The sequence below is a fragment of the Anguilla rostrata genome, chromosome 13, assembly GCF_018555375.3.
Source record: "Anguilla rostrata isolate EN2019 chromosome 13, ASM1855537v3, whole genome shotgun sequence".
Classification (NCBI taxonomy): Eukaryota; Metazoa; Chordata; class Actinopteri; order Anguilliformes; family Anguillidae; genus Anguilla; species Anguilla rostrata.
In genome coordinates this window covers 24,409,625-24,422,549 of record NC_057945.1, presented here as the reverse complement: position 1 = coordinate 24,422,549, position 12,925 = coordinate 24,409,625, and the positions used below count along the sequence as shown (strand labels likewise).

Below are 12,925 nucleotides of genomic sequence, written 5' to 3'. Positions count from 1 at the left end.
TTTGGGAAAGACTCACTATTTTCCCAATGAGACACAGTGATATTTAAAGAGTAATTTAACCAGGACTAAACTGCATGTTTCTTAAAACCAAGCACACCAGTGTTTTGCTGCCACCACAATTGTGCAGGCTTAGATATATGAACCTCATTGCTGACACGGTACAGTTAAGGTATGTTTTTTTTTTTTTTTGGCTCAGCTAAATATTTGGCTGACTTGTGAGGAAAGCTAATCACACTCATATTCTAGCTGTAGGGGGTTTCCCACCTGCTGATGAGGGTGTTAAGGTGCTTGCTCATGCTAGTGAGCTCCGCCACAGGGCCACACAATTTTAATTACCTGTTATGTACTTTTTACACTGTAAATGCGCGTTGTTTTACATTTTGTACACTGTGTATGAGACCAACATTAATTTGGTAAGCTACTTAAGTACTAACATGTTGTATCTGTGCTGGGAAAGTGAGGATTCGTGTACTCCATTGTGTGTGGAGCTGCCATGTGTTCTACTGTTCTAAAAAGCAGAGCACTGCTTATTTTAAATCAATCACTGGTGCAACAAGTGACGCAATGCAATAGTTTTTGTTTATTTTTATTTTTGTAAATAAAGCTTGGTTTTACTCGTAAATGAACCATGTCTTCAAAGAAATACCAAAATGTGCCAAGATGAAAGGAAGAATAAAGTAAAACAAATGTGTGGAAACACCTCTGAGGGAGAGGTATTTTCATTCTCACATTGCCCTCTTGTGGACAAATTTCATACTGCTTATTTATTTGCATTCATTTCAAGTCAGTGGGAGCAGAACTCTTCCTTCCTCTCTTCCTTCTAAAGGACCCTGAAAGGCTTTGGGAGATGGACTGAAACCCTGTTCTCAGCTGCCTTTATGGAAGGAAGCAGCATATGTAATAAGTCATAAGTGCAGTGTGTCCACGGCATGTTGGACACCAGGCTGGGGAAAGGGGTCAGGCACTGAAGAGCTGCTCTGTTTGGTTTCCTCTCGTAGATGAATGACGTGATGCTGTACACGTTTCCACAGCAGGACGGCAAATACAGGCTGAAGAACACCCTCTCTCTGACTGGAATGAAGGTGGGACTCACCATCTCTCTCTTTCCCTCCTTCCTTTCCTATCTCACTCCCCCTCTAATTCTCATCCTCTCTCTTACCTTCTCCCTTGTCACTGTTCCTTATTATTCATATGTAATGGAGTGGTGCTGCATTTTCTCGATAACAGTAGAATAATGCTCCTGCTGTTCCAGGTTCAGCTAGTAAGAGTCAATCAAAAGCATGTGCAAACTACAAGGAGTTACTCTGCCATTCCATAAATATACTGCATATGCATGCTTGGGATAGGGTGTACAGTATGGTGTGGAGCAAAACGATAACATGAGTGTCCATGAAGCAAAGCAGTCATAAGTGTTTGTTTCACAATAAAAATTTACCATCCAGTTCATTGGATTAAACTGTTTCAAATAATGCAAATTAAATATGTATTCATTAAAATAGAATAACAGAATGACAAATGAATTAGAACAATCGATAAGAAATATAATTTAATTTCATCAAACACTGAAATAGCTGAGTGAACTGTGCAGATTGGCCATACTGTGTTGCGTCCACTGTTCTGCTGATGCTCTGCCGTCCCTTCTCTCAGGTCAGCAAGCCCTCTGTAGAGAATGTGCAGAACGCTCTGAAGATCGAGGTGAATGATATCTCCATCACGCTCTCTGCCAGGTGCGTGTCTGTCCTGGCATCTCTGTTACCAAAGGCCGCTACCACTGTGGAACAAACCCGTTACTCTTGTGGAGCCAATCAACATGTCAAAGACCCTAGCATAAGGCAATATGCCTTGTGCTGATTTGGTAGTTTTGATGGAATATTTGTGTGAAGTTACCCCCCCTCCCCTGATTCCCCCCCTACCCCTTGGCCCTGCAGCTCATACGGGGAGAGAGAGGACTGGTTTCACACGCTCATTCGGACCGTGGCGGACCACGCAAGACCACCTGGGTCTTTCAGCAGCTACAGCAGTGAGGTGAGGGTTCCGTTTCGCTTTGCTCGCCTCTTCTGGGGGAGCTGAACGCATTTTCTACATTAAATCCATCTTTTCTTTTTAGCGCGTGTTATTTTGCTAAAGTTGCTTGACTCGTCTCTACCAGAAGAACCAGTCTTTAGCTGGCTTTCTTCCCTGTGTTAAAGCCGTATTTCCACTGTCTTATGTCACGCCCCTGTGATGTCACACATTGATATGTGTTGATGTTGTGTCACAGGGTATCCTGCATCAGTGTTATCTTGGTAATGTGTTTCTCCCACTGTCAGGCCCGGGAGAAGCTGTGGATGTGTCTGGGGGAGAAAGCTCCCACCCTGGTGCCCGTTTCTCATGTGATGATGTGCATGAACTGCACCTCCGACTTCTCTCTCACCCTCCGGCGCCACCACTGCCACGCCTGTGGGAAGGTGGGTGGAGCCACATGTGTCCCCCCTCCCATGCACCACCCCCCCTCTGCATGGCACCCCCTCTCAATGTGTCCTGTTCCTCTCCCATAATGCTGCCTCCTCTGCAGATCGTCTGCCGAAGCTGCTCCAGGAACAAGTACCCTCTCAAGTACCTGAAAGACAGGGTGGCCAAGGTGTGTGACCGCTGCTACGCTGAGCTGAAGAAGAGAGGTACAGCCCCATCCCAAAACAAGCCTCCTGTCCTCTATGGAACCCTGCCTCATATTTACATGGGCATGGAGGACAGTTTTATTAACACAGCAAAGCTGGGTTTCTTAACCATCAGAACCCACTTATACTGCACATCAGTGTTCTTCTGTTCCTGTTTTTGCAGGGGGAGCCGTCACTGGGGTGGCCGGTGACGGCAGTCCTCGACCCAACCGGTCCAGTCGACCGCTTTCTGCTGTCTTCCAGAGCATCCACCCGCCCAGCCTGTGGAAGCACCGGAAGAGCACCTCCGCTCTGAGCCAGGTACCGCAGCCACGCCCGCGTGCTGCTCCTCCTCTCGCCCGCGCGCTGCTCCTCCTCTCGCCCGCTGCTGCCTCCTCTCGCCCGCGTGCTGTCTTCTGGCCTGCTCCTCTCTCGCCCGGTGCTGCCCTCCTCTTCGCCCGCGGGGCTGCTCCTCCTCTCGCCCGCGCGCTGCTCCTCCTCTCGCCCGCGCGCTGCTCCTCCTCTCGCCCGCGTGCTGCTCCTCCTCTCGCCCGCGTGCTGCTCCTCCTCTCGCCCGCGTGCTGCTCCTCCTCTCGCCCGCGTGCTGCTGCTCCTCTCGCCCGCGTGCTGCTCCTCCTCTCGCCCGCGTGCTGCTCCTCCTCTCGCCCGTGTCCTGCCTCAGTCAGGTGACAGCTCCCCTGTGTGTTTTTGTTGTTTCTGCTTGGCGCAGGTGCCGGCGTCGGCTGAGGGTTGCACCATGAGTGGCAGCCTGCATCGCTGCAAGAGGAGCAAGAAAAACTGGAAGAAACTGTGGTTCCTCATCAAAGACAAGGTGCTTTACACCTTCACAACACGCGAGGTGAGAGGGCACAGACTCTCCCTGTCCCAGACGCTGTATCTATCCTAAACACTGTACCTCCTGTCCCAGACGCTGTATCTATCCTAAACACTATACCCTGTCCCAGACACTGTATCTATCCTAAACACTGTACTTCCTGTCCCAGACGCTGTATCTATCCTAAACACTGTACTTCCTGTCCCAGACGCTGTATCTATCCTAAACACTATACCCTGTCCCAGACACTGTATCTATCCTAAACACTGTACTTCCTGTCCCAGACGCTGTATCTATCCTAAACACTATACCCTGTCCCAGACACTGTATCTATCCTAAACACTGTACCTCCTGTCCCAGACACTGTATCTATCCTAAACACTGTACCTCCTGTCCCAGACACTGTATCTATCCTAAACACTGTACCTCCTGTCCCAGACACTGTATCTATCCTAAACACTGTACCTCCTGTCCCAGACACTGTATCTATCCTAAACACTGTACCTCCTGTCCCAGACGCTGTATCTATCCTAAACACTATACCCTGTCCCAGACACTGTATCTATCCTAAACACTGTACCTCCTGTCCCAGACACTGTATCTATCCTAAACACTGTACCTCCTGTCCCAGACACTGTATCTATTCTAAACACTGTACCTCCTGTCCCAGACACTCTATCTATCCTAAACACTGTACCTCTGTCCCAGACACTGTAACTATTCTAAACACTGTACCTCCTGTCCCAGACACTGTAACAATCCTAAACACTATACCCTGCCCCAGACACTGTATCTATCCTAAACACTGTACATCCTGTCTCAGACACTGTATCTATTCTAAACACTGTACCTCCTGTCCCAGACACTGTATCTATCCTAAACACTATACCTCCTGTCCCAGACACTGTAACTATTCTAAACACTGTACCTCCTGTCCCAGACACTGTATCTATCATAAACACTGTACCTCCTGTCCCAGACACTGTAACTATTCTAAACACTGTACCTCCTGTCCCAGACACTGTATCTATCATAAACACTGTATCCTGTCCCAGACACTGTATCTATCCTAAACACTGTACCCTGTCCCAGACACTATCTATCCTAAACACTGTACCTCCTGTCCCAGACACTGTATCTATCCTGAACACTGTACCTCTGTCATAGACACTGTATATATCTTAAAGATTGTACCACCATATGATTCCTAATACTGTGGCCTCCCCATCCCTAACATTGTAAAATCTTTGCATACCATGGACCCCCGTTATAGTTTCAATGTTAACTAAATCCCGTACACAAACCCACATCCTACATTCAGTGCCCCTGCTGTCCTAAAATGTAATCCCATTCTGACACAGAGAACCTCTGTCTTATCAGACACCACCCCCCATCCCACATGAAGAACTCCTCTATATACAGGGAATCCTGCTATCTTATATATACCCCCTATTTTCTCTCAAAATTTTCACACTTCCCTCACCTTTATTACATTACATTACATTACAGGCATTTAGCAGACGCTCTTGTCCAGAACGACTTACACAACCTTTTACACAGCATTTTTATTCATTTTTTTACATGGCATTTTACATTATATCCATTTATACAGCTGGATATATACTGAAGCAATACAGGTTAAGTACCATGCTCAAGGGTACAACAGTAGTGTCCTACCGGGGAATCAAACCTGCAACCTTTAGGTTACAAGACCAACTCCTTAGCCATTATACTACACTGAATAGAAGCTCAGCTAGTCTGGCAGGTCTTCCTTGCAGGAGAATTACTGTGCTCTCTTTCTCTCACTCACATTGACTCCATGAGTGTCTTGTGTTATATTCCATTGATGTTCTGTAATATTAGTAGTTTTTACTCTGTGTGGGACGTGTTTGTATCTATATGTTTGGTCCAGTGTTACTTATGTGGTAGGTGTGCTGTGTGCTTTGTTTAGCATTATGTTAGTTGTCTATTGTCAACTGTGAAGTGGTGTGCCCAGGACGTTGCTTTGTCTGCTCTTGGAGTGGTGTTTTGATTACCGATATGTGTGTTTCTGTAGAGTGGTGAGTTTATTGTTTCACTTCTCTTTGTGATGGCCTGTTTTGTTCATTCTGAGCTGTTTTGTGCATTTGGAATGAGTTATTCTCTCTCACTTTCTCTCTCTACCTCTTCCTCCCTCAGGATAAAGTAGCGTCTGAGAGCTTGCCTCTGCTTGGCTTCACTGTGAAACTGCCAGAGAAGGTGGAAGGAGAGGAGACTGCCAATATCTTCCAGCTTTACCATAAGAAGACCCTTTTTTATACCTTTCGAGCCGAGGACACAAGCACTGCACTCAGGTCAGCCAGACACAGAACCCTGTGTCTATGGGAACAATAAATGTATTCTGAGGTCCTTTAGGACCAAAAGTCTTTTATGTCTGTAGGAAAACTAACTCTGACAGCGTTCCCTTTCTTTTTAAAATATCAACTGAAATATGTTTACTGCTGTCTCCCTTCAAAGCTTACATCCTCATAACAAGTGGCAGAATGACACATTTAAACAGTTTCCTATCTGAAGTGGAATTTTCTTACATGGGGAAATGTGTTTTTGTTTCACAGGTGGGTCAACGCCATAGAAGAGGCCACTGTTTTATAGCATCTACACTGCATGGCGAATGCACCTGAACCTATCCTTTATCACTGAGCACTGGCCGACTGGCTGCTGCCCTCTGTTACATATCCTTTTCCATCAGAATGGCTGAATGTAAAAAAAACAATACCCTTGTACTCTGTGCTGGAAGCTGGGTGTCAATGACCAGTGAAAGATTTCAGAGTAAAAGAGGCTTCATTGGGAGGCAGAGGAAACCATACACTTTGTTATTTTGTGAAGGCATCTTTCTTTAGGCTGGATCACACAATTCTGAAGTGGGATATCTTCTGTGTTTACAGCAATCATTGCCAATGCTGATGTCAAACAAACCCTGTGTATCATCAGACTAATTCAACAGGTGATTCTCAGCTCTTCCAGAAAGGAATACAATTCATAATAGGCATGCTAGTGAGCCATTTAGCTGTGTGTAATGCTCTGTACTCACTCTGTCCCAGTACCGAGTGTGTGTCTAGTTATCTACGCTGTTGGAAGGGGCTAGAACACAAATTTTATTTCTACTTGAAAACACATTGTCACAAGGAATTCCCATTTATAAATGGGAACATCTATGCCAGTGCAGCTTAGTCACAACTTTTTGGGCTTTAGTTTGTCTTTCACTTTGTGGACAAGGTGCATCCCATAGCCATTACATTGGTCCACCTCTGTATTACTTGTGGCCAGTACAAAATAACAGTGAAGACTATTCTTTAAAATAATTGTGTATAATTATACTAGGCTATGGATGGAACTGCTGAACTCCAGAAATCAGAGCATCATAGATATTTATTACTGTAATGTGTATCTATAGAAATGAATGTGGTCGAGTGGCATATTGTTTTTGTTGTGCGTAATTATGAGAAATGTCCAACAGAGGACAGTGTTGCACATATTAGTTTGGATGCTGTCCTTGCCTTTTTGTGAGTCAGAGAGCCTCCTGCTGTGAGGATCAGCCTTTGGCATTCACACACTCAGCACTTACAAAGGTAACACAGCCACATTTTTCTGTTTTTTTGTTTTGTTTTTTGTTTTTTTTTTGCTTACCGTTTTTTCCCCTAAATTTGAAATTACCAATTGTGCCTCTTGAATATTCTCTGCCAGCTGCACACATGGGCTCTTCCACTGCACTCATCTGCAAGACAGTGCCTATTTTCCGCAGAACAACACAAGAGCTACTGCTAATTGTAGGAGAAGGGTAACTCTTACTAATGACAATTGGTGTATTTGTAGAAGCAAATGTGGCAATAACTTGAGGAAGCCTGGCTAACTCAACCCACTCTACCCCTAGTAAATGAAGACAATGCAAACTCTTATAACAGTCAGCTAATTGCATAGCCCAGGCTCGGCTGTGAATTCTTGGCTATATGGCTCAGACTGTGTCTTTGCCAAGTTTCTTTACCTTCTGAATGTCTTGGCAGACTATACGTTTCTCCTTTCTTAGTCATGGCAGCTGATCTGCTAAAATCTTCCCCTGTTTCAGAGTGGCTCCTCACTTCTCTGTTTACTTGGTTCCCCACAGAATAGCAGAGACACTCCCCTTTGCCTCTTTTACCCTGCTGAAATTCCCAGTGCAGTCAGCACTGTCATCATGCTCTTCACCAACTGATGCTATGTATACTGCATGCCATTGTGTGGAGTCAGAAAACAATGAAAAATTATACTAACTGTGGTCAATGCACTGCCAGTCAAGGATGAATGTACATGTTTCACTCTCAGTATAAATTTATTTGATTCAAAGCCAAGTGTTTTGCTTCTGTTATTTTATTTTATTTCCCAACTCTAGTGTCATTCACCCATATCACTTGTTATGGGAGAGTCAGGTTCTGTGAATCTCATGATAGATATTGCTCCCATTTGCTGCCTGTCATTCACCTGTATGAACCAGTTAAAATCTTAAGCTCTCTGTGGCACAATGCTATGATTTCATTCACATCAGGGAGCCACTGAAAGCATATGATAGCTCCACCTACATCAGCATCCACACAGACTCTAGGTTTTACATATAAATCCTTAGTGTTGAGGGGGGGGGGGGAGGGGGTTTGTACAGGGATGGCCTGGAGTGGGGGGGGGGGGGCCCAATGTGAGATTTTTTTGTTGTTGCCCAAAATCCCTGGTGACGCAACTGGAAGGTCAGCTGGAGTTGAAAGATGGGAATGTGCATGTAATTTGATCAATCGGTATGAGCGTGAGAGCCACAATCAGTCAGTAAAGCTCAGCTGACACGGGGATCATGTGATCAGTCAGACCATTGCTATTTCTTTTGTGCCACTGCACAGCTTACTTTTTTGTTATATCTTAGGATTTGTAAATTGATGTTAAAACTATGGTTTCAGAACATAGGGATACTCCGTTTTTGCCATCTTTGGAGATGGTTTTAATGGAAGATTTTAGTGAAAGAAAAAGATTTCACCTCACAAAAACCTTGTTTGTTTATTTTTATTTATTTATTTTGGTTTATTTATTTGATCTAATATTATTGAAGACATGGATTTTCTCAGCCATTGAGAAATATAGCATAAAGATCATTTAGACTGGGAAAATTCCTATAGTACTCATGAAAATATTTTGTTATGTTTAAAGGGGAACTGTGAGCAAGTGCATGACTTTTTCATGCTTGGCTTGTTTAATCACACTCTCAAGTCTTTGTTCAAGCTAGTATTTCCAGACAGCAGCTTTGCTTAACCCAACGTGGAAACTGCCCGGGGATATTTTTTGAGATATCATTCACTTAACCAGAGACGATTATTTAAGAGTGACCGATTACGTTAAAAAGCACAGATTCCAGTCATGGAGAGTAAAACTGTTTTTCTATAGATGCCTTTCATTGTTAACTATTGTACACCTGGCATTTGTGTGTGTTTATGTATGTACACTACATGGCCAAAAGTATATGGGCACCTGACATCAACATCTCATTTAAAATTACGGCCATGAATGTGGAGTTGGTCCATTCTTTGCTGCTATACCAACCTCCTCTTCTGTGAAGGCTTTATTCTAGATGTTGAAGCATTGCTGCAGGGATTTGCTTCCATTCAGGCAGAAGAGCATTAGTGAGGTTGGGCACCGATTGGGCAATTAGGCCTGGCTCGCAGTTGGCTTTCCAATTGATCTGAAAGGTGTTGGATGGAATTGATTCACTGTTCAGAGGAGCCAGAGGAGTCGATTTGCTTTAATAAAGAAAATGAAGTGGCCACTGAGTGTATATAACGTATGCTTTGTTTGCACTGAAAAAAACACATAGAGGGAATGTATTATGATCATTATTATGATGATGATGATGATGATGATTATTATTATTATTATTATTATTATTATTATTATTATTACTACTACTACTACTACTACTACTACTACTACTCTTTCAATTCGTTCCACTGGCCTGTTCTTCAGCAGACCCAAATGTTAATGTTGATGTTAATGTTGATGTTAATTTGTCAAACAATGTGAGAATTTATTCAGTACAGTGATTCATAACAATATTCTGATGTAAAAACTAAAAGTACCGGTCAAAACATCTGAAGTAACCGGAGAAATAAAGGATGAAGAAAATAAAAACAAATTGCATCAGACCCTTCATCACCTTAGGCAATGTGATGCTCTCGTGGCATTTTCAGCACAAATGAAATTATTTGCTGAAGTAACCAGTGGGTTGATAAAGATTTTAAAAAACACACCACTTTGCAAAGATGCTCAGAATCTGTTACACAATTCCCTCCAGAAGTATAGAAATAGTAGAGTGAAATTTGTTATTTTGCAGTATACCTCTATATTTGAGTGAAGGGTGAGTCTTTTGACTTTTGACATGTGGGTTTATTGCTCAGGACAAAAATACATCAAATGAGATGGGACTTATTATATATGTCTACCACATTATCACAAGAATCCACTCACAGACACATACACATGCAAACAGAGCAACAGGAAAAAAGAATAAAAATAAAGAGAGAGGGTGAGAGATAGCAAAGGGTGAGGGGTGTTCTATTTTTCATTGTCCCTGGAGTTTCTCTGACCCAGTATTGAAGGGAGAGCAAGGGAAGGAAGATGATTGAAAGGAGGAACAAGTGGTTGTCTGAATTACCTGAAAGTTGATGACACCTTATTCCAATTTGCACTGGATAAGTTGTCATGGGGATATTGGTCTCTTTCCTGCTATGGCATAAATACTGCAACAGGGAAATAATTAAAATATCTTCCCACACCCACAGAACCACAGGGTCACAGAGCACACTTTCAGTGGTATCGTCAGTTACTGCACCACTAGGAAAATAGGAAAGGCTTTGGCCGAAATTCTGAAGCACCAAATATCATTCGCAGTGGAATACATTCTGGCTTCAGTGAACAGGTAGACTGTTGATGATTTGAGTTTACATTTTTTTAATTATTGAGAGTTATCACAGCAGGCAGATTGATTTAAAAAAGACTTGTTCAGTGAACAGAATAATCAGCATGGACCCAGGTTTGGGAGAGGCTGAGAAAGAAGAGGAAGGTTACAGTTAATTGAGTCAGTCTTTAATTACACAGCATCTCTTTAGTGGCCTCTCTTTCAGTCTGAAGAGTTTTCACTGTGACAAGGTCACACTGCTTCCCTGAGGCCCTGCCAGCTGCGCATACAGGAAATACTTCATCTCAGGGTCAGAGGTTGAATGTCTTCTCTAACCAATGACTCTGGAGACTTTTCACTTTACTTTTGGACAGAGAAGCATGAAACAAATGTAAGACTTACTTTTAAAGTTTACACCGTGTCAAAGAGCTGATTGTATCACTGATCGGCCTCTCGTGCAATGGGTGCTGGGAGCACACAAGATTTCATAGGCTCCAAGTCTCCAATTTGTGATACAAAAGATGTACTCCTTGTAGCAGCTGCATTGTACAATTAGTTAAATTGCAGCATCGAGGTCAGAACGCAAAATCATCACGATTCACAAATCATCCTGGACATTTTGATGTATAAAATTATTCCTCATATTCTCAAAATAACTTGATATAGTATGTAATGTGAATGATAGTTACCCACTTTCCATATGGAAAACCTCCATTGGAGTTATAGGATTTTTAGGGAGCTTCTTCTTCTAACATTACAGCAGTCTTTCGAGGTTGCAGGTTTATGATGTCATTATTTTCACAGAGAAGCTGCAGTCCTGGAGCTCATTCCAATCACTTATTTTATCTGTCCTTGCTTTCTTTCCTTGCATCCTTTCCAAGTATGGAAGGCCGTACAGAAATACATGAATGGCCACATGAACTAAATGAATTAAGTCACAATAATAGACAAAGATATTGTCACAAAAGACAATATAAGTAAACCTGGGAGAGAAAGATTATCATTAATATATAGTAGAAGGATTTATTTTTACTTATTTTGGGCTAAACCTTGTACTATAATGATTATTGACTATAATTCTTTATGAGATTATTTGCATTGTATGTGAATTGTGTGACTATGTCTTGCACTGTAAAAAATCAGTCAGTTTTGGCAATGAAGCTTCTTGAAAGAGTAGAAAGGACAGAAGGGCAGGGAAGGAGAGAAAGAGAATGAGCCAGTAAAGATAAGAGAAAAATATATAGATGGAGAACAAGAGGCGGGTAGAAGGAGAGGAACAGAATTCAGGCCCGTACTCCAGTGGGCTGTGTCCCAGTTTACCCAATTTACCCTGACACCACAGTGAAGGTCAAACCGAATGTCACCAGTCATCCTCTGCAGCAATCGGGAAATCCTTGAAAATATATTACACCATGGACTTGTTCCCGCTTTATCTTCTATCCTGAACACCAGTTTTCCTTATAGCCATTATATTAGCATGTGCACCATGTACACAAAATGAGGATGGAAAGCAGGAGAAAAAACTTCTGTCTAGGACCAGAATGCATATTAAAGATTTTGTTCAATGTATGATTACAAGTCACTGGAAATGCCCTCTCATTTAGATCCTAACTTTTTTCAAGAGAGCCTGATCAAGAGGCAGGACCAACCCAAAGTCAGAGTCACATGACATCCATGGCCTGCTCCTTCACTTCCGGCAGGATTCAGGGTAGCTCTTTTCAGATCAGAGGGAGCGTTTCACCTGGCAGGTAGTGTCCTGTGGGGATTTAGTGCACCATCTGACTGTCATCATAGTTTCCAGCTCTGCTAATATTTAGTCTGAAAGACACAAACACATTTAATTTGGAAATCTATAGGATAACTAATGGTCAGTATTCTGCTTCTTTATGGTTTGTTTGCTCTAAATGGAAAAGGCTAAAAGTGAGGGGGTATAGCAATGTAATGCCATGCTGGGATGTAGAGTTGAGAACTGACCAGAACTGCCCATTGTGGAGCTGAGCAGAAGAACCCTTTGCTTAGAATACTGGTCCTAATTCTTCATTTCACCCATTCTTTTCAGACATAAAACATTCAAAGTTATTTTAAACATTGTGAGGGAGATAAGAGAAATGGCAATGTAGAAAGACAATGAGACAAGTAGAATACATGAAATACCCAACATTTTCCCATTGTATCTTGATATGTATGTATGCACATGCACAGTGTGTTTATAGTGGTATGTCAGCCAGTGAAGGTAATATGTTTTAGAAGGGAGGAATCAAGCAACCTTGTTTTTATAAGAGAACTCAAAACATGCAAATTAATTTACATTTTGCCTCATTAATTACCTAACAGGGAAACACACACATCTTTTCAATGACCTCACAATCCCAGAGGATCAGTCAACACTCCTTTGATGATTTCCATCTCCCTGAAGACCTCTTAGTTCTGTGTAATTATGTTTGTATTGTGTTGAAATTTACCATTCTGAAATATAGTATAAGCACTTTGATGGCAGACTAGCTGCCGGAG

General features: G+C 42.7%; 1 protein-coding gene across 1 annotated transcript in view; it reads left to right on the top strand.

The window, feature by feature from the left end:
• Positions 1-7,830, top strand: part of fgd5a (FYVE, RhoGEF and PH domain containing 5a) — a 42,802-nt gene extending 34,972 nt beyond the window's left edge. Inside the window, exons 13-21 of the mRNA XM_064304529.1 lie at positions 999-1,082; positions 1,648-1,727; positions 1,929-2,025; positions 2,310-2,447; positions 2,555-2,657; positions 2,821-2,957; positions 3,367-3,495; positions 5,650-5,804; positions 6,066-7,830. Coding sequence (XP_064160599.1) covers positions 999-1,082; positions 1,648-1,727; positions 1,929-2,025; positions 2,310-2,447; positions 2,555-2,657; positions 2,821-2,957; positions 3,367-3,495; positions 5,650-5,804; positions 6,066-6,102 — 960 coding nt within the window. The 3' untranslated portion in view covers positions 6,103-7,830. The remainder of the gene's footprint in view (positions 1-998; positions 1,083-1,647; positions 1,728-1,928; positions 2,026-2,309; positions 2,448-2,554; positions 2,658-2,820; positions 2,958-3,366; positions 3,496-5,649; positions 5,805-6,065) is intronic.
• Positions 7,831-12,925: the final 5,095 nt, after the last annotated feature.